Here is a 20761-nt window from a genome sequence, read left to right as displayed (position 1 = left end):
GCAGGTAAATTTTCCTCGAGGAATTTTAGTAATCGAGGTACTCGAATCATTCGAGGAATCGTTTCAGCCCTAACTGCAATGTCACCGGAGGCAATATTCACATCGTAAAGGACTGTTAGAGGTTGGTTAATATATTTCCAAGTGTTATAAACTTGGGCTTTATATGCTAATGTAATATTTACCCATTTAGAGCCTCACACTGGACACTAGCAGCTAAAGGTCACAGAGTGATGGACGCACGGACGGGAACGAGAGGAAAGAAGAAAACAGCAGATATACACAGCTGATACCACACATGATTTTGCCATCACAATATTTACTACTATTGCAAGATTTTTCCAATATTAAATATCTCTACTGCATTGACCCCTCCCCCCACTCCTCATCTTTGTCCTTCCCTCAACTGTTTGTTGTGCACCATTTGTAGCTTACAAGACAGACTTTTAAACTATTTGAAAATATCTAAAAAAAATCCTGAAACCTATGAGAGCGCCACCTTTTGCTCTGTTTTAAAACTACAGCTGGCTGCAGAAAGTTCCACTACTTCACTGACTAAATCATATTTTCTTTTAACAGGAAGAAAACATTTCTGGTTTTCCTCAAAACCAAGGAAAACAAACAAGTATATCTGATTTTTGTGCTGACTGTTACTTGAAAATGTTTTTTTTTTTCCTTCATAATAAATACTTTATTAAAAGTCGACATGAGAATAAAAGTTGCGGCAGGTAGAGAGAAGTTTAACAGTCAAACTGCCGTTTTCTCACTTCCTGTCTGCGCTCTCCTCACTTCCCCAGCTCATTTCTGCCTCCCTTGTCCTGCTGACTCAGCAGATAACTTCCCGACATGCGGCGCCGGCGGCTACCTGAATGTCTCTGTGCTCCGCCAGCCTGCGGGAGTCTTTGAGCAGCAGGACCTCGTCGCTTTTCAGGCTGTGCGCGTGGAGAGACTTGAGCAGCTCGCACAGAGCCGCGGGCAGGGACGACAGTGTCTGGGTGAAACAAACAAACAAACAACAAAACAGAATAAAAACACGTCAGACTGAACGACGAGATCAAACGAACAAGCGGGGCAGCTGTGGGGCGGTGCCCGACCTGCTGGGTGGAATCCTCCCCTTCACATTGTCCGGGCAGACACACGAAGTGAATCTGAAAGAACACAGCTCACGGTCAGCGTTACATTATCCAGGCGTGGATGTGGCTGAGCTCCATCGGTGCGGCCGGGCAGAGCAAACCTCAGAGAGTCTAGTGGCGTCTCTGGCTGGCAGCTCCAGGCCGACGCCGCACAGCTCCTTTCTGCTCCTGAAGAGGCTCTTTGCAGATTGGGCTCCGGAGTCACGCACCGTCTGTAAACACACACACACACACACACACACACACACACACGGTGAGGGCCAAGGACCAACCGCACTTTCTGGATTTATTCACCGTGGCCGGTTGCCTGACAGAATGACACTAAAAACAGACAGCGGGATGCACGTCATTTGACGGGTCCAAGAAACACTGCTTTATCACAACCGACTCTGGAAACTACTTTATCCCCCCCAGCAGTCTGCCCACTGCATTCCTACGGAGAGCAACCGCACAGATAAAAAGTTAAATCACAATCCGGCACTGAACGCAGGTCCTGTCCTGGTGGGAGGCTTTTTAAAGAAGCGGCTGTGGTCAGATGGTAGCTGCAGCTATACAACATATCAACTCAAAGTCATCATAAAAAAAACAATGTGAGCTAATTTTGTACAAAAACTGCAATATGCAATTTTCTAGCCAATTATCAGGATATATGCAAGTCAAATTTAAGACTTTTTAAATGCCATCTTGACTGAAATTTAAGACCAAAAACACCCAAAAAACTATAAACATAGGGTACAGTTGCTATAACCTAGCATCACAATAACCCCGCATAGCACCTATCTTAAAAGTTTATTTTGTCTTTGAACTCACCTAGCCTCATATATGGGCTGGCAACAGAAGTGAGGCAGTGGTAAAAACAAATGTCATCCAGTAAAAACAAATGTCGCCATCTACAATAAAAGCAGAAATCTAGCTATGTAGTTAGCGAGGATTTGTTAGCAGGTAGTTAGCGATAGCCTCAACCGCTCTGAGTCACAGAACGCAATGAAGATGTCTAAGAAATGAAATAGTCCTGGCACGACAAAATGTAAGACCTGTGATTAACTGTTAGCAACACCACCATGGTAACCATGGTAACTCTGGTAACATATTGTGTAGGGATGCACGATATATTGGCACTCACATTGGTATCGGCTGATGTCAGTCCTTTTTTTAACATATCGGTATCTAGCTGATAAATAAAACCGGGCTGATATGAACAACCGATGTCGATTTTATTTATTTTATCTTGTTGCCGTCTGTTTCTGCTTGTTCCCCCCCCCCCCCAAAAGGTGTTGAAACAATAGTGAAATATATAGAATATCGGTAAATATTGGTTATCAGCCATAACAACAATAGTAATATTTGGCCGAATTTTCATATTGTTGCATCTCTAGCAACAATAGAAGTCTAAATATCAGAACCCGCAAATACTTCACAACTGGAAAAAAATATATATATATTAAGGAGAATAACGGCAACAGAAAACAGCTACAACTGTAACCCCCACCTAGAGGCTAGAACCACTGATTCATACACACATAACTCTGGAGCTCTTGGGCTGTGAATTGATCCAGTTGGACCTCGTCAATGTGAGCATTCCCACATCAAAACACTCAGAAGAAAATGTTTCGTGTCCCGGCAGACAAACCTCTCTCCGTACGGACGACTTGGACCTGATGGGGCCTCCTCTCACACGAACACCAGCATCCATGGCAACGGAGAGGCGCCGGCGCTCCGACGGTCGGCTCACCTGGGAACAGAAAGAGGATGGACTCAGCCGCCCAACTTCCAGAAATATTTCCCGATACTCTCCCCCTCCTATTTCGACGCACAACAAAAGAAAAAAAAAAAAGGTGAACCCTTTGAACTCTAATGTGCTCCTTCACCACAACCACCACAGCCAAATGGGAACATCAAACTTTCACTTCATTTGTGGAAAAATTCTGAATTCCACAGTGGAAAAGTGTGTGAGTCACAAACAGGAGAGAATTACAGTGACTGGCACACACATTCACACTCCTTGTACTTCCCCTGCCCCCATTTTTCAGGTTATGACTTTAATGCATCTTCGGGGGGATTTTAGGTCACAGATGAACAATATTCTGAAGTGGGAGGAAAGAAATGCATTTTAGAAATGAAGTGAAAAGCTGAAAGGTGTGGCAGGTATTTGTATGCATTCTGCTCTCTTGTACGTGAATACTCTTTGATCTAAACTAATGTGTGTTTATGGTGGTTGTTAGGGCTGGGTGACGTGGCTTCAAAAGAAAAGCTCTGCTTTTTTTTTTTTTTTCTTTACACCAGATCCAATTCCAATCGATTTCTGACAGAAAATATTTTTTTAAAAGTGCATTCCTATATTAAACAATGTTTTGTGTCCCGGCATACAAACCTTTGGCCGGACGGACGTACAATGACAGACGGCTACGAGAATTTTTATTTAATAAAGAGAATACAGTAATGAAATTAGCAGAACAAATGTGCAACTTTAACAGAAAAAAAAATGTATTGAAATTACAAGAAAAAAGTTATGTGAGTGAGAAAAAGTCTTGTCACAATGTGACATGACTCATTGTGGGTATTTTCTTCAAAACAGACACAGATTTTTGCAGTTATTTTATACTAATTAATGATGATGTGCTAAAAACATTTTATTATCTGTTAAAAGTAAAACGTCACAAGAGGCTCAATATTTATGATCTATGTTTTTTTGTTATTTGTTCTGCTGGAGTTCTCGTAAAATTACGACTTTAATCGTTTAATATTATGACGTGATTCTGGATGTTAGCGCTGTGTTCTTGTGATGTTATAACTATGTTCTCGTTATTAAAAATAAAATATTCATTTGAGGCACTCACCTGAATTCAAAGTAAAAAAAAATAAAAAATAGATACAATTTGGTTGGGACACACATTGCGTTTGGTGACATCACTCTGAACTATGGAAACTCAAGGAGTAAAGTGATAAAAAAAAAATCCAGAGTTTCAAAAGAAAAAATAAATAAATAAGTACAATTTTCAAAAACAAAAAATTCCATTAATCAATAATATCAATTTTATCACCCAGTCTTTTGTGGCCTCTTTCTTCCAGGACTTCTCCTGTGACCAAAAACCTGTGGGGATCTTGTCCAGGCTTAAGATCCCCACATCATGATGCTGCCACCGTCATGTTTTGTGGGGATGATTTTTCAGGGTGCTGTGTAGTTTTAAAACACACAGCTCTGTTCTGTGTGGCAAGAAAACACTTCAGCTGTGACCTCATCCTTTTGTGTGTCCTGCATAGCTTGTGGCAAACTGTGAAACATCACTTCAATGTGTGTGAAAACTTTTAAGCCCCCACTTTAATCCGCTGCACCTGTGTGCCGATGAGCTCAATCCTGCGGGTTAACACAGCTAACCCGGGTTTACCTCACACTCGAGTGAAGTCGTCACGAACGGAGCTCTTAAAAGCCGGTCTGGACTCGTCATGGCGGCTGAGAAGTTACCCCGTGCCGCACTTCAATGAAGCCTGGAAACCTGCGTGACCCGCCGCGACGATCAAACGGTGCGCAGAGAAAACAGGCACTTCTGTGTGTGTGTCTTGAGTAAGCAGAAACTCGCTCGCTGAGCAGCGCTGGAGTGCCAGTAGAGGAGGCAAAATATTTACAGTGTACAAGAAGGAGAAGTTTCCCATGAAATCTAAGCCGTCGCCTTTGAGGTGCGACCCAGAGCAGATAGAGCTGAGTCAAGATGCGGGCAGGTGGTCTGTCTGAGTCTGCCTCACGTATCCTGACGAGACGGCTGGGGAGGAACGAATGCCGTCATCTTCCTCTGGTCGTCCAGGACCTCCAGGCTTCTCACTGTCACTCCAGGGCTTGACCCCAGCTATCCACAGCATCCTGATTCAGTCAGAAGGGCAGTCGGCACAATTAGCTCATTATATTTGAGACACCTGGCTGAGCGCGACACTTGGGAAGAGCACACAGCGAGGAAGTGAGGAGGAGGGGTGTCCCATCAGACCGTCAGTTCCCTAAACCAGTGCCATGTAAGGCTGTTTTTCTCTATAGTGCTGCCCAAAGCCACACACACACACAAAACCTTGTAAAAGCTTATGAAGGGTCAATAGATGTCACACCATATTTGCAAAAAACTGATCATACAAAATCATTAAGTACTTGATAGTAGAGTAGTAAAGTTTAGTATTTTACTATAACACTGGTCAACAGACAAAAAAAATGTGTGCGTTTTTTTTTTTTTAACTATTTTAGCATAATTTTGATGTGAATCCAAAAATCTGATTGGTTTTCCTCAGTCAGGTCAACTTTCTGAACTATGGAGCAACATGAGCATCAAAATGCAGGACTTGTTCTCACATCTGGATCGGTTTCCTGAGAATCTGATGAGTGAGTGAAGAGCAGGAGGAGAGACTCCATCAGGACAGGAAGGAGACGGAGAATTTTACACAATGAAGACGTCCTGCTCAATTTACATGTACTTACCCTTATCAGTGTTTATTATTCAATTTACAGAAATCTAAGTGCATAACATTTAATTCATACACTATGTTAGAACATATATTTTTTTTCTCCTAAAACCTTTTTTTGAATGAGAAATATTATCAAAAATGAACTGATAATGTCCCAAAAATGTCATCAATTCAGTCAGAAGATCAGATTTCTCTAAACCAAATTAGAATAAAAGTCTGACCTGAATGAAAAAAATAGATGTCAATTTTAGATTCAGCAATGGAAAACAGTCATAATTCAGTTGAAAAAACATAAACAACTTCCAAAAACTATTTTTGTAACCCAGTGTAAGTTACATTGTGGTCACAATATCTAGAGCTATCATGTTCTGTGACTGTCTATGTTTCCATAAAAGTCATAATATTAGTGGGCAGATGTTACTTCTGTTTGGCTTTTTCTCAATTTTTCGGACCGGGCACTGGGTAAAAACCTCGCTGGGTCCAACTGACTCCGTCTCTTAAGCCCGCAGGAGGTTACGTCCAGAAATGTTAAGGCTAATGGAAACCTCTGAGACCATCCATTCAGAAAAAGTCATCATCGCTTCGAGCTCAGCAGATCTCACTCCCTGGTGCGGATCATCTCAGACGCCAAACTAAAAAAACAAACAAAAAAAACTAAAGAAAACAAAAGAAAACAAAAAAAAGAAAACAAAAAAAAGAAAACACCTGCCATAAGCAGAAACTGTGTAGTCTGAAGCCCGGTTTGGTCAGGAGGCTTAAGTGGGTCAAGTTCTTAATGTGGGTGGTCAGAAGAACAGATAAACAGAGGTCAAGGGAGACGAGTGGGAGCACAAGGAAACCCCCTCGCAGATGGCCGAGAACAAACACTGGAGGATAATGAAGCGCAGGTGTCCATGGGCAGGTGGACGGAGGAAACTGGAAGTCAGTCACAACTTCTTTCCTTTGTTGGAAACCTAAAAGAGCAATCGAGTCGAGCCAGTGCTCTCGCAAGAAACGTTTGTGTTTATCGAGTGCATTTAATTGCATGAGTAGCAGCAGGAGTTATTATCTCATGAACTCGTTTTACACAACCGATTGGGTTTTAGTGGCACCACTTTAAAATGGTTCAGGTCTCATCAGTCAGACAGAACCATGTCTGTAAATATGCTGGTTTTGAATGCTCTACTTCATGGAGTTCCACAGGGCTCAATCCTAGGTCCCTTGCTTTCTGCTGTCCAGATGTTCCATAATTTTAACGTTCATTACAGCACTCTGTCACAGTTGTTGTTGTTTTAAAGTGCTTTATAAATAAAGAAGCAGTAGCAGATTGCTGCTCTGGGGCATAAAGGTGTGCTTAACAGAACACTAAGGTGGAAAATCAAACGGCAATGACTACAAAAAAAAGGAATTAGTTCTGACTATTAATCTGGGATGGGTTACTGGGACATTTCCAAACAATATGAAGACCAACATTTACAAGTGGGAAACATTTAAGGCTGCTGTCGGGTCTTCTCAGCAGCAGACAATGCAATGCTTGGAGAAACTGAGAAAAACCCAAGAGCACCAACTCTTCAGGCTTCTGCTAGCTTGTTGAATGCTTAAATTCATGACTGGTAAATTTGAAAAGGGATAAAGAAGTATGAGTTATATGGAAGTGCAGCTGGGAAAAAGCTTCTCTAAAAGGAACCTGGCACCGTAACTTAGGTTTGCAAGACTACTTGAACAGTGTCCTTTGGATAGATAGGACCAAAGGAAGAGTTGTTTGACCATAATGCAAGTAGCCTGGTAAAATCCAGCCCCTTGTTCTTTGTTTTGCTTGGTAGAGCTGTGAAGGCGACGCAGAACCAGGTTTGGAGATAATGAAAAAAACAAAGCACTCCCTGGGTGCCACAGAAGGCATGAGGGGAGCACCACTTCATCTGCCTCTCTTCTTACCCTAATGCGCCAATCACTCTGGAAGGAGGTCAATCTGGACTCACCAGATCACATGACCTTCCATCACTGTAGAGTCCAATCTTTTTCTCCGGTTAGCCTCAAAGATTATTGGCTTTGTTATGTTTTTCTTTAATTTTACGTCACCAAATAATTCAGAGATCACCGATCATGGTCATTCAGGGTTCTTTTCTGACCACATTTCTTGTTCAAACACGATGGTTTTCCACTTTCCCTCCAGTGTTTAATAATTCATTGGATGGTTCTCAACCCAGTGTTTGTTTCTGCATCTCCAGATGTTTTCTCAGCTTGATGCCAACGATCTGACCCTTCTTAAACAGACCAACGTCTTTTCCACGACCACAGGATGCGCCTTTCAGCACGGTTGTTTGAGAAATGAGAAGCTCCTCATTACATCAGCTCGGGTTAAATAACTTGCTGCCAGCTGGAAAACAGCTGTCCAGGCACTAACTGTCCAACAGGAAGCTCAGATCTATTTGCTCAGTTAAAATCAGGAGGTAACTTTTTGTTTGGCCAGGAAGCGTAACTCTGAGGCCGTCTGTCAGACAAACTGGGTCGTCACCAGAACAACGATCCCAAACACAGCAGCTAGTCTGCAATAGAATGGATGAACAGACAATACAGGATCATGGTCCAATGATCTCCAAACTGAGATGTTGAAGGGCTTTTTCCCCCCCCTATATTAGTGACATCATTATTGTAATCATGAATCACAAATACTCCCAACTGTGGTGGTCAGTGATTGATCAGTTGGGAACTTGACAGTCTGTCCGTGTTCTGACCAAAGACCATTCATTAGCACTAGTCGGCCGTGCAGACCACAACACTCTTCTGTGTAGAAGCGGTTCCTAACGGAGGAAGACTCAAAGTTTGCTAGTTTTGGTATCAGCGAGATGCTTAAAAGTGAACTCAGAGGAGGAATCAAGGCCAGATCAAGAAAGAGAAAACCACATTTCGCATTTCATTCAACAAAAACAACAAAAAGCCAGACTTCAAACCTTCACCATTTTCTACTTTTGCTGTTTGTTTTAGTTGTTTTGTATCCCATTACACAAAGTTTGAACAAAGTTATGCCTTACTTTCAACAGCAGCAGGCCAAAGGAAAATGTTTAATTTTGAAGTAATAAAGGATCTCTGTTTTAAAGTGGTTTCACACTTTTGAAGTGTGACGTCACGTCTGCTCTCAGCGTGGCTTAAATAAAGCATGGTGACCGCTGACAGGGTGGCACCCAGGAGCTACTGGATGTCTGAAAATAAGAACAAATCTACCATCAGTTGTTTGGAGTTGCTAAAATGACACTAGTCCTGTCAGAAAACGACAGGACTAGTCCCAGTTTATTGCTGGACAATAAACTGTCCCAGTAATTATTGCAATAAACGATAATATTGTTGTTTTGAGATCATTTTCAAGTCATATATTGATAATGATGACATATTAAAGCAAGCTCGCTCTCTCAAAGACCTGTGAGCTTTAATTTTGAGAAGAGCGCTGACTCCAGAGAAACCTGTTTGTTTTGTTGTGTTGTGTTGCTAAACAATGAAATTACAGGAAACTGATTTGATTTACTGAGGATAACAGAAGCGTCATGTTATTTCTTAAATGATTCTGAGAACTTTAGGATGAAGACACTAAATTCCTCTCTGTCCATTTCTACTCGATTAGCTGCTCTACTTAACAAGCAGATGTTACACGGAGCTACAGAAAACATTTAGAGGCTCAAGGGACTTGTCTTTTCTGAATTCGGGCGAAACCCAGTCGACTCCGTGCAAAAACAGCTGGCAGTCTGCTGGAATTTAATAAGGATTAAGTGTCTCAGATTGAATCCACAAATGCCTTTTGTAATTTACTCCCTGGAGATACAATTCCTTCTTCAGTAAGGTCTGTTTATCCCCTCTCTGCAACCTTTAGCCATTTTGACCGATACCTCACCAAACTAAACATGAGGCATAAAGAAAACAAGATTCCAGATTATAATGAGAAAACAGCATAATGCCTTTGTCCTCTTCCTACAAACTGCTGTTCAATCCATCATGTGAAAACAGAAAGAGTAGGACACGACTGCAAACCTATCACAACATGTCCGTCTGACTGGAAAAAATGTTTTTAATTGACAAAATTGAGAAATACATATGTGGAAGGGTTTTTCTTCCATCTACCAATGAAGGTTGCGATTGTTATTAAATAAATATATAATGTTCAAAATGACAATACTTTAACAAGCCACTATTAGCTGCAGTCTGTTAGAAACACTCAGAGATGATGCCACAGAAGCAGACGGTGAGGGTGTGGAAAAGAGGAGGTTGTCCCGTCAGTAACAACTATGGTGTAGTAAAGAAAATACACACTGCGACAGCCCTGCTATAACCGCACCGCATTATGACCAGGACACAAAATTGATACAATCATCCCGTGGCTACACGGGAAGCTACCACCAGAGCAGGCCGGCTGTTCGCAGGAGGACCAGCCGCATATCTGTTCCTGCTCCCGGGTCAGGAAGCGGCAGCCAGCAAGGCCACAGAGGAGCCTCACTGAGGATGCTGATGGTGATTCTCACGGCCACAGCACGTAAAAGCTTAGCCAGCGTGCTAGCGGCAGCACATTATACGTACACACACACACACATATATATATGTATACAGATTCAAACAGACCTTAAGTACATATAAAATGACAACAGTCCACTTCAGAGAGAGGCTCCTTGGGAGGTGACAAGCTGTCAATCATGAAGCTAGCAGCAGAAGCAGGCAGGCCGCGGTCGGCTCCGGTTTGTCACCCTAACAACCCTGACTAGCTAGTCACAGAAACGACGGTGACATTGACATGCATTCAGTTAATTCTCTTTCAACAATACGCAGCTATTATCTGTTAATGTTTAACAAGTCCGTGTTGTGTTATAAAGCCCCCCCGCCTCACCTCTCAGCGTCGGACTCCAGCAGCGCTGACGGGAGCCGCTGACTTTGATGGGCGGTCCGGGAACGATCCGACTGTTTTGGATTTTTTTCAATCTCAACGTGACAACGTGACCCACCATGTCAAACCAGAGCCGGACTCTACGGCTGAAATATTGTAAAAACGTTTGCAATATTTTATTATGTAAAATTGGCATTAATTTGTTTTTTCTGAAGGCAAACTTATACCGTTCACTCATTCAGGACCGAACGAAATGGCTCCCAGAATCGAACCGAGCTTCACATTCACGGCCTATTGCAGTCTTTCCATAGTCTTCCCATGAAAACAAAAGTCAGGCATCACAAGTAGAACCCAGATTCAAAAAAAGATATCGCACTGTGTAGGACAAAAATAATCAAAAATCGAGAAATTTGAGCAGTATAAAAAAGTAGAATTACTCGCGTTCTGAAACATGGCAACTTGAATGAGTGTATATCACTCAACTTCAACACTGTTAACTTTTTTCGTGATATTTTGTGAATAATACATCTACGTGAAGGGTTAATAAGCGAGGCAATGCATTTAATCACTTAGAATATAAAAAGGAATAATTGGGATTATCTCACTTTCGTTTCTTTTTGTTTTCCTCTTCATGAACTTGCTACATAGACTTAACAAACACGAAGGAGCTGCGTGAAAGAAACCTAAAACTTTGAGATAAACTCAAAAAATATTACAAAATCTAGCTGCTAGGAAGTAGAATAGCGAATATATTAAGGGTGGTTGAAGCGTTTGCATCTTCACACTTAGTGTTAACCAGAAATGCCAATGTATTTTATTGGGACATTAAGTGGATAGAGCATAAATGGAATAAAGAAGGAAAGGAGAGTTTGAAATTTTTTCTTCGTTTTTCAGAAATAAAATTCTGAAAAAGGATAGCCTGGATATGTGATTGAATGTCATTATACATCTAGCTGTTCTTTAATAATCTCAGAATAGTTAGAGAACAAAACAGCAGGATCAAGTATAGCACAGGAGTTTAAATTACGGTTATAGATCAATATCATGTCCCAGAACTGATTAATTATTTGAGAATGAAAGTTTGGTGCAACTGCAAACCTACCAATACATGGTGAAGGTGAGAGAAAGAAGCAGCCAAGAGACCCACAAGACAGAGAAATAAACTACAAGTATTTAGCTGAATATTTTATGTATTTGACATACTGGCACCAGAGGATTTTTTTTTTTTTTTGCTTTGTCCTGACATGTATTTTATTTTATTTTTAATTCAGAGAGCCTGTGCCTACCTTCACAAACTCACAAACTTGTTTCCAGTTGTATTGTCACAGTGATGAAGTCTGTTTTTAATTTACCTTGGAAATATACCCTGTCCCCACACCCCTCCCAAAACCACATTTTATGGAAACTTTTGCTTACTGCCGGCACATCGACACTGAAAATATTTAAAACTTCAAGAATTCTTTGGTGGGTTTAAGCTTCTTGGAAATTAGAAGGAAAAAAAAAAAGACATGTTCTAACACTGGGCCCTAAAGAAAGATTTAATCTAATGATTCTGATTGCACAGCGTAAAGTAACAGGCAACTGATCAGAGTTCTTTTGAGATTAAATGATTTCTCAAACATGAAATAAGGAATCAAATCAACACTTCAGGTAAGTCAAGGGAGTAAAATTATAACATGATGCATTATAACATGATGATCTTCTTTTACATAATACTAATAATCTAAACATTTTATTTCTCAGCTTTACTAATAATCTTAGTGGGCGGGGCTAAGACCATTTCACTAAAAATGACTGGTCCTCATCTGAAAGGCGTCAAAATTGATCATTGAGTTGTCAAGACAACAGAGTCCAATAATGATCAGTTCCAGTTTTGTACCTCTTGTGATGTCATCAACTCAAATACAGACAAAGCAGAACAAGATGTTTTTTTTTCCCCTTAATCATACTTTTTAAAAACTTTGTGAAGCAGTGTTAACCCATACAGTGTCATCTACCTGTTTTAATTGTCAGATTACTTTTTTTTTAAAAAAGAGTACAGCCCAATGGACTGTATCTTTAAAACTGCTGATATCTGCAACATCTATAGCATAACCTGCTAGTTCTACTTGTATAATAACAATAATAATAAAAAAAAACTTCAATTATTTTCCTGGTCACGTGTCACACCAGAAGGAGACAGAAACACACTGCATATGTATTTGGTTTTATTGAAGAAGAGAGATATGAACAGGTGGCCTGATTCAAGGCACCTTAAAATGTACAACAAGGGCTGAATCATTTATTTATTCCGAATACAAAAATACACATCTCAGTGACTCCAAGTTGTAATAAATAGGTAACCATGCATTCTAACCATAAAAAGGCACAGAAAACAGTCACTTATAGTAGTCATAAAAATGATCAACTACTTTACCAAAATCATCCAGATAAGTAATACAGGTGAGAACTGTAACATTATATTCCAACTGTGAAAACACAATACACGTTATATCATTAAACCTTAGGCAATAAGTATGCAAATATTGTCTGTAGCTACATATATAGTCTTACAAAGGAAACCTGTGCGATTGTAAACGTTATGTAAACAAATGAAACTCACTTTTCTTTTCTCCCGTCACTTAAAAACACACACTCACACAGCAAAAAAATAAAAAATAAAAAAAAGACGACGTGTTCATTTGATTTTTACAGATCCGCGTGGGTTCAGTTGGTTTTGGTAAAAAAAAAAAAAAAAGGCAGTTTGCAGCATTATTTACAAACCAGTAGGAAACCCAGCATGGGAGGACAGTGGCTACTGACTTCCACTGTTAAATATTAAAGAGGAGAACTCTCTGGTCCAAAACAGCGACGGAGTGTTTCAGAACTCGCCTGGCGTCCGGCGTAGAGAGGCTATAAGTGATCCCTTATCAAGGACTAGCACTGCAATGGGATGTCAGTTCTCATAAAACTAATATCTTTGGCAGCATGATAAGAAAATAATACACATATTTATGTCTTTAAAGATTAAATCTGGTTCGATTTTGTGTTCAAATCAGTGAGGAGCTCCACGGTCAACCGAACTGATTGTCGCTGTAAGAAACTGTCGAGAGCTTCAGCTGCCTGCTTTTGAGAGTTGACGTGTATTGGATCGCCCCCTTGTGGGATGTTACAGAAAACACACGATGATGCATTCAATCACTTTTTGGGGGCGTGCGGTCCCTCAAAACAGAAAAGTTGAACGGTTTTTTTTTTGTTTGTTTTTTTTTTTTTTGCACCTACCTACATTAAATGCAGAAAGTACTTTACAAAACAATTCATACTGTTTAGGTTTTTACATGATTAATTACATTTCTGCCACAAACTTCAATGCCTTTTAATAAGATTTTATGTGGCGAACTAACGCTCAGTAGCACATAACTGCAGAGTGCAAAGAAAATTAAAATGATTATGTTTTATAGCAGATTTTGTTTATATGAATAAAAATTTAGAAAGTGTTTGCATGCATTTTTACTCACCCCTTTTAAGTCTGATGCCTCTAAAATACAATAACATGCAACCAATTTCCCACAAAAGTAAGCTAAGAGTAAAAACTTTAACAAACTCTGCTCATAGCTGTTTGGCATATATGTGTTGAAAACTAACGATATACGCAACCCTGAAAACACCAACCCCATAGTGAAACATGGTGGTGGCAGCATTATGGATTGGCGATGTTTTCATCAGCAGGGAAAGAGAAACTAGCCATAGTTGATGAAAAGATGGATCGAGACGGGAAATAACTGCAAAAGACTTGAGAGGTGAGACTTTGTCAGAAGACACATCCAAGGTGACAATAAATCCATGTGTTAAAACGGCCTAGCAAAAGTCCACATCTAAATCCAAGATTTAAAAATTGGAGGCTTAAAAAATTTCTCCATCCATCCAATTTGACAGAATTTGAGTTGTTTTGATAAGAAGAATTTGCAAGATTTTGAATCTTTAGGTCACCGAAAGTGGTCCTCCATGAATATTGACTCACGAAGGCAAAATAGTAATGCATGCCACACTTATCAGAAACAACTGAAGTACATTGAAGGCTGTGGCACCAAGTGGTATGAATTGCACTGTAAGACACTGTAAGCGTAATATCAGCTAAAAGGGCTACACTAGCTATGTTTCCATTGATCATATAGTTACGCAAACTGGGATAGAAAAAATTAATTCAATTAATGGAAACACTACAATTTTGAAAAAACTCAAGTTTTTCGAAAAGAAAAGTTTTTGAGCTAGGATGAGGTGGTTACGCCACCGCAGTGAAATTAGTGTATTTCATGAAACCGCAATGGAAACGCTTTTTTCGCATCACACGAGTCATGTGATCAACAACCAGACGTTACTACTGGTGGAAATGACAAAGAAGATGACAGGAGGTGGCAGGAGGGTGATGGCGCAGAATGGTTCTTTAATGACGTGAACGGTCTTATTCAGGTGGGATTTTAGTTGTGTGTCTTATTTAGAAGAAACACCGCAACTACGACTTGACTTCAGCGAAATACCAACAAAGTTTTGCGCACATTTGTAATGGAAACGCAGCTACTGCAAAGCTAAAATTAGCAACGATTATTCCCTAGCCTCAGTTATCAAATGTCAGGTTGCATTGGAGGAAATGAAACAAGCTTTATTGTCTGTCTTCCTCTGTTCTTTCATAATATCTTATAGGCCTGAAATGAAGGGACGAATACATTTGAATGTGCAAATCTAACAGGGTGTGATAACCTGCAAAATATTGATTCGTTTTATAAGGAAAAGCCACCCCCCACCCCCCAAAAAAAGGAGGCAAAAATATGGATTGTTTTGCAGCTGAACTTATACAACTGCTTGCATGTCAGGCTACTAAATGTCTGTGCAGACAAATGCACAAACAAACATTATAATACGTGATAACACAACAGTCACGTCTGCCTAGTCAATCCATTCACAGACAGTCTTATTAGAGTATCATCTTGGAAGCACAGAGGAGCGAATCTACAAACAAATCAACCACTGGAAGAAGTCTGGAGCATGTAAGAAACAGCTGTGGGGTCAAACTTTAAAAATTCTCCCAGACTAACAAAATATAGAAACCAAAAACCATAAACAGAAATAAAAACACAAGTTTTAGATGTCCCCCCCCACACAGATAGAGATCATTTTGCAAAGTTTAAGAGAGAAAAACAAAACAAGAGATCAGATATTGCACCATCATTAGAATACAACAAAGTTAACATGTACAAGAGAGCAGAACAAAATCAGCAATGCACGACTGTTTAAGGTGTTTTACACTCTGTCCAAAAGGGGGAGCTCTTCACGAATGCATGCCAAGTCAGCAAAACTACAAAATGCATAACGCTACAACACTTACAAACATCGTTTGCATCCACTTGTTTACCATATGTACAGTGCATAAGTATGTACAAACCTAGCATCACTTCTAGAAATATACCCTGTAATGCCATCGACCTTAAAGAAACTAAAAGGAAAAAGTTTCTATCAACGTGGAAATAGAAGATCAACTGCTTCGTTACATATTCAAAACTGGTTACCTAATTGCTATCTTGCATTAGTTAAAACTGCCAAAAGATACAAAGTTGAGGTGATTTTTTTGTTGTTGTTTTTAATCAATGTAATGATATGAAGATTTGCACTTGCATAAAGCAAGATGTGAAAAGTGCCTTTTAGGTATTCCTAACAACAAAACACACAAACAAAAAAAAAAAACAAAAAAAAAACTGAGCAACACTATAATATATTTGTCTGGTCCCTGACCAGCAGTGTCTCCTTGGAAACTGTTAGTCCCAGTCTGAGTGGAAGTGAGACCCCTTGTGGTCCTCGAAACAAAACCATCAGGTTTTCCTCCAACATTCACTTTGGTTCTGTTTTCACATCCACGGACAACAACTCCACCGATTCCTACCTCGTCGTTCATCTTCCTATGATGACCGCCGTAAAGCACGTTTTACAACAAATGACCCAAAGTATGGCACTTAACAGAAACCTTTGACACGTTATAGTCATGCTAGCAAAAATAAATTAAATCAAGCGAGAGGGGAAAAAAAAAAAAGCACACCATCTTGGTTTCAGTAGTAACAATGGCATCGTAATACTTAATAAGACATGTAAAACTTCTTCAAGTGTTATCTTGCACACCAAAAAAATCAAGACACTAATCATGCAGTTAAAGATACTTAAAAGTTTAGCAAGTGTAGCATGCGACCGCGCCCCGACGGCAGATGGAGATGTTTGTTTTTCTGCTTCGGCAGAAATCCCGACGGTTGCTTCAATGCTCAAGATTCATCTCAACGCTCAACTCCAACTCAAAGTGAACTCCGAACTCATGGAAGTCTTAGTTATGCTACTAGTTCATCAGACAACTAGTTATTAATATGGATTCTTGCATACCTGATAGTGTGCTATGAGTGGTTATTAACTTTGAAATGGCTTTTTTTTTTTTGCTATGAAGATTCTTGACTTCCACTTTGAACTTTCCTCAGCTTTCTGGACTGTCATGTTGGCACCGCAGCAAGAACACGCACACACACGCGCACACAGGGGCACACTCGCACGTCCTGGTCCCATCAGCACCGTCACGAAGGCGCTCACGGTGTGCGGTTAAAGCCGGCTCCACTTGAATACCCGTCTCCTCTCTCTCTCTCTCTCTCTCTCTGCCTACGGTGCTCCCAAACTCCCACGTTAGGGGGGAATATGTGGCTTCCCCCTCTCTGGCAGTTATTGCTCCCAGGTTAAAGGTCAACCATGGAGACCTTGGCCAGCTCCTTAGTTCCCTGGAGGATTCTCTTCATATGACCCACTTTCGATATCCCCAGATCCTGAGATCCAACAAGGAGACAAAACAGAAGAAGTCAAGCATTGTGACCAAAGACAAGCTAGTATGAGGAGCTGTTGGGGATTTCTATGGCTCCTATTTCCTATTGTGAGTGTAAAGTTGCAAAACGCTACCGCTACAGAACAAAGGAAGACCTGCTCTGCAACAATGACTGTGTTTCCATGGACCATAACATTGAAAAATAGGAATTCCACAAATTAGCTGGTAACACTTTATTTGAAGGGGGGTGAATAAGACTGTCATGACACTTTCATTAACATGTCATAACATGTCATGAACATGAATAAGCCTTCATGAATATTTATGACTGTTGTCATAAAGCGTCAATTTGGTAAATTATGACACTTTTAATACTAAGTTGACATTATTGAAAATGTCTTTGTTATGACAACTTGACATTAACCAGGAAATCATTACTGTTTAAACTTTACCTTTAATAACATAAAGTTACCTAATTTTTAAAGTGCAATCAGTAATACTTTTATAACAAATTTATAACAGTAATGATCTCTTGGTTAATGTCAAGTTGTCATAACAAAGACATTTTGAATAATGTCAACTTTGTATTAAAAGTGTCATAATTTACCAAATGATGCTTTATGACAACAGTCATAAATATTCATGAAGGCTTATTCATGTTCATGACAGGTGTTATGACATGTTTATGACAGTGTCATGACAGTCTTATTCACCCCCCTTCAAATAAAGTGTTACCAATTAGCTTAATGGAAACATGCCAATTTAAAAAAAAAAAAAGAAAGTTTTTGCAATTGGAGGGGGAGGTTTTTCACAGAAGTGCAGTAGAAACACTTTCTCATCACACGAGTCACATGACCAACAGCCAGATGTTGCCACCGGTGGAAAAGACAAAGACGACAGGAAGTGGTAGGCCTGTTCCTTAATGACTTACTGCATGAACAAAATGATTTGCGTGTGGTTTTGATCATGTTTCTTATTTAATGAAAACGCCGCAATTTTGAAATTGTGTTTTTTTTTTTTTTTTTTTACATTAGTGGAACATCAACAAAGTTTTGTGTACATTCATAATGGAAACGCAGCTATTGACACATTTCATGAACTAGAAAGTACATCCTAGTAGCGAGTGCTTTTCTTGATCCCAAGTCATTTTAGGATAGAACATTCCAAAGTTTCTAGACTCAAAATTGTCGAATACAGGACATTTAAAGAAACAAATTCTGTACATTTTTAACTAGACCTTTTCTTTACTACATAAACACTCATAATGTGTGTCAGCATCACTTTAAAACAATAAACATGAGAAACAATGAACATTAGTTTATTATTTCTCAGACACAAAACCAACTTCCCTAAAAAGGAAAAGTAAACCGTGACACGAGGACGACTGATTGGGTTTCAGTCCTGGTGCTGGATTTGGTTCTTTACTGGTTTTTTGAAAACCAGAAGCAGAAAGTGTGATCACATCTTAGACTGATGCCGGGTTTTATTCATGTATTTTCATCTTTTAAAAGTTGGATATGAAATAATCTCTTTCTCCCCATTTTTTATCCAAACCTGAAAGCATTTTTTTTTTCTTTTTTGTATTTTTAGGGTTTTTCAAACAGGACTAATCACACACCAGACTAAAGGCCCCTTTAGAAGAGAGAAACTCAGTGCTTTCTACACAAACTAATAGTACAAAAACATTTTAGAGTATGGATTATAATTTAGTTTGTACACTAAAAAATTTGAACAGAAGTAGAGCAAAACAAAAATCCTATAAGACATTTTTCATTCAGTACAGTGAAGCAATTAGAGTCAGAGACCTAAAACACAATGAACCTGTAAATTAACAAAAATATGAATGGGTCAAAAGTAAAAAACAGTCATCTGGCTGTCAGATATTTAACAGAATCACCCTTTACATTATCGGTTCATGCTAAATTTGATGTGACGATACGTCTTTGTGTTTTAGGAGGAGCTGCTCAGTCCAACCAGGCGTTTTTGCACAGCTGAATTGTTGCCATGAAGGATTTCTCAGACATCCATGAAAGAGTCAAGGCAACACTTCAGGTATGTTGTTGATGAGCGAAAAACACTATTACACGACGTGAAGCTCAAAAAAGATGATTTTACACAATGCTGCCCCGTTAAACATCACAGGTCATCAGACTGTGGTCTTCAACAAGTCGCTCAAGCTAGGCTTGAATCCCCCCCCCAGCGTCTTCTGCTTCCCTCTTGGTCAGTAAACACAGTGTTAGTGGGTTAGCAGGTCTTATCACCGAGCAACACCAGACAGTGGAAGCCAAGCAGAGCGATGCAGCAGGGAGACATGGGACAGGCCACAGAGCCATAGAGAAGCAGCACATCGGCAGGAGACAGGAAGAGCTGATTGTCGGACTCACTACAAGCTGTAAACACCAGTGTGTGTGTGCGTGTGTGTGTGTGATTACCTTCAGGTCTCTCCTCTCCAGGTGCAGCAGCTCTGAGCCTCGGATGTCGTGCCGTATGAAGGTGTCTCTGTACTCCCCGAGACTCAGCTGTTCCAGCCAGACGCCCACCTCCTCTGTGCCCCACCTCTCCACTACTCACACACACACACCCGCACACACACACATGCAGACACAAAGCAGAGCAGAGAGGGGCTCAGAGCACCTCACAGGTACCACTTCACCTGAATCTCTGACTCATTTCACCCAGGATCTTTCTCACACACACACACACACACACACACACATATGGAGATGGCGTCACAAACAAGCACACACGCACACGCGCACACACACACACACACACACACACACACACACACACACACACACACACAGAAAAGCTCACAGACGGGCTCAAACTGGTAAATTACAGGTGAGCAAGAGAGGAAGGATGGAGAGAAATGCAGTGGCGGCGGATTGGCAGGGAAAGGATGAAGAGGCTGATAGGTGCTAAGAAGGATGCATTCTGTTTCAGGTGAGAGTTTGGGGTGAGTGCAGATGAAGGAGGGCTGGGGGAGGGGGTCATGCTTTAACTAGGCCTGCCACAATAACAAATTGTCCCAGTAGTTATTGCGATAAACGAGAATATTGTTGTCTTGAGACCATTTTCAAGTAATATAGTCATAATGCCATAATAATGCAAGTTCACCTGCTAACAAACATTTAACACTGGAACTGGAAGACATTTTGAATATTCAAAATAAATAAAGAAAACAACTAAAAGGAACAAACAAGATGGACGCTCAGGTCTCTGCAAACTAAACTGATTAAAAGAAGAAGAAAAAAGGGACAAATTGAGACCAAAGTACCAGACTGAAGACTTCAGTCATCCAGTGTTTGGTAGAAAGAGAGAGAGAAAAGAGAAAAACGCTGAGCCATGCAAATGTTTTTTAGTTCATCATGAGATTAACTGATTTATTGATTATTGTGACAGGCTTAGCATCAACTGGGGTTGGGACACAGAAGACGGAGGAGGAGAGAAGAGGCAAAAGCCTGGGTGGTCTGCAGGAAGTTCCACCTTCGGTGGCAGGAAAGCCCCCCCCCCCACCCG

General features: G+C 40.3%; 2 protein-coding genes across 7 annotated transcripts in view; both read right to left on the bottom strand.

Annotated features, from left to right (window-relative positions):
- Positions 1-10498, bottom strand: part of akap11 (A kinase (PRKA) anchor protein 11) — a 29891-nt gene extending 19393 nt beyond the window's left edge. For 2 of the 3 annotated variants that reach the window (XM_015048575.1, XM_015048577.1), the window contains exons 1-5: positions 10420-10498; positions 2761-2862; positions 1232-1342; positions 1092-1145; positions 863-988 (exon numbers count right to left, since the gene is read on the bottom strand). In XM_015048575.1, the coding sequence (XP_014904061.1) occupies positions 863-988; positions 1092-1145; positions 1232-1342; positions 2761-2823 (354 nt within the window). In that variant the 5' untranslated portion in view covers positions 2824-2862; positions 10420-10498. The other variant, XM_015048576.1, reaches the window with a different exon arrangement.
- Positions 10499-12606: 2108 nt separating this feature from the next.
- Positions 12607-20761, bottom strand: part of LOC106957296 (diacylglycerol kinase eta-like) — a 29048-nt gene continuing 20893 nt past the window's right edge. For 3 of the 4 annotated variants that reach the window (XM_015048573.1, XM_015048572.1, XM_015048574.1), the window contains one exon: positions 12607-17243. In XM_015048573.1, coding sequence (XP_014904059.1) covers positions 17213-17243 — 31 coding nt within the window. In that variant the 3' untranslated portion in view covers positions 12607-17212. Of the gene's footprint in view, positions 17244-19671; positions 19803-20761 lie in introns of all 4 variants that reach the window. The other variant, XM_015048571.1, reaches the window with a different exon arrangement.

Source organism: Poecilia latipinna, unplaced genomic scaffold (genome assembly GCF_001443285.1).
Source record: "Poecilia latipinna isolate Pla-1442-1.1 unplaced genomic scaffold, P_latipinna-1.0 Scaffold892, whole genome shotgun sequence".
Taxonomy (NCBI): domain Eukaryota; kingdom Metazoa; phylum Chordata; class Actinopteri; order Cyprinodontiformes; family Poeciliidae; genus Poecilia; species Poecilia latipinna.
The sequence above is the reverse complement of the archived record's forward strand: the minus strand, read 5'-3'. Positions and strand labels throughout refer to the sequence as shown.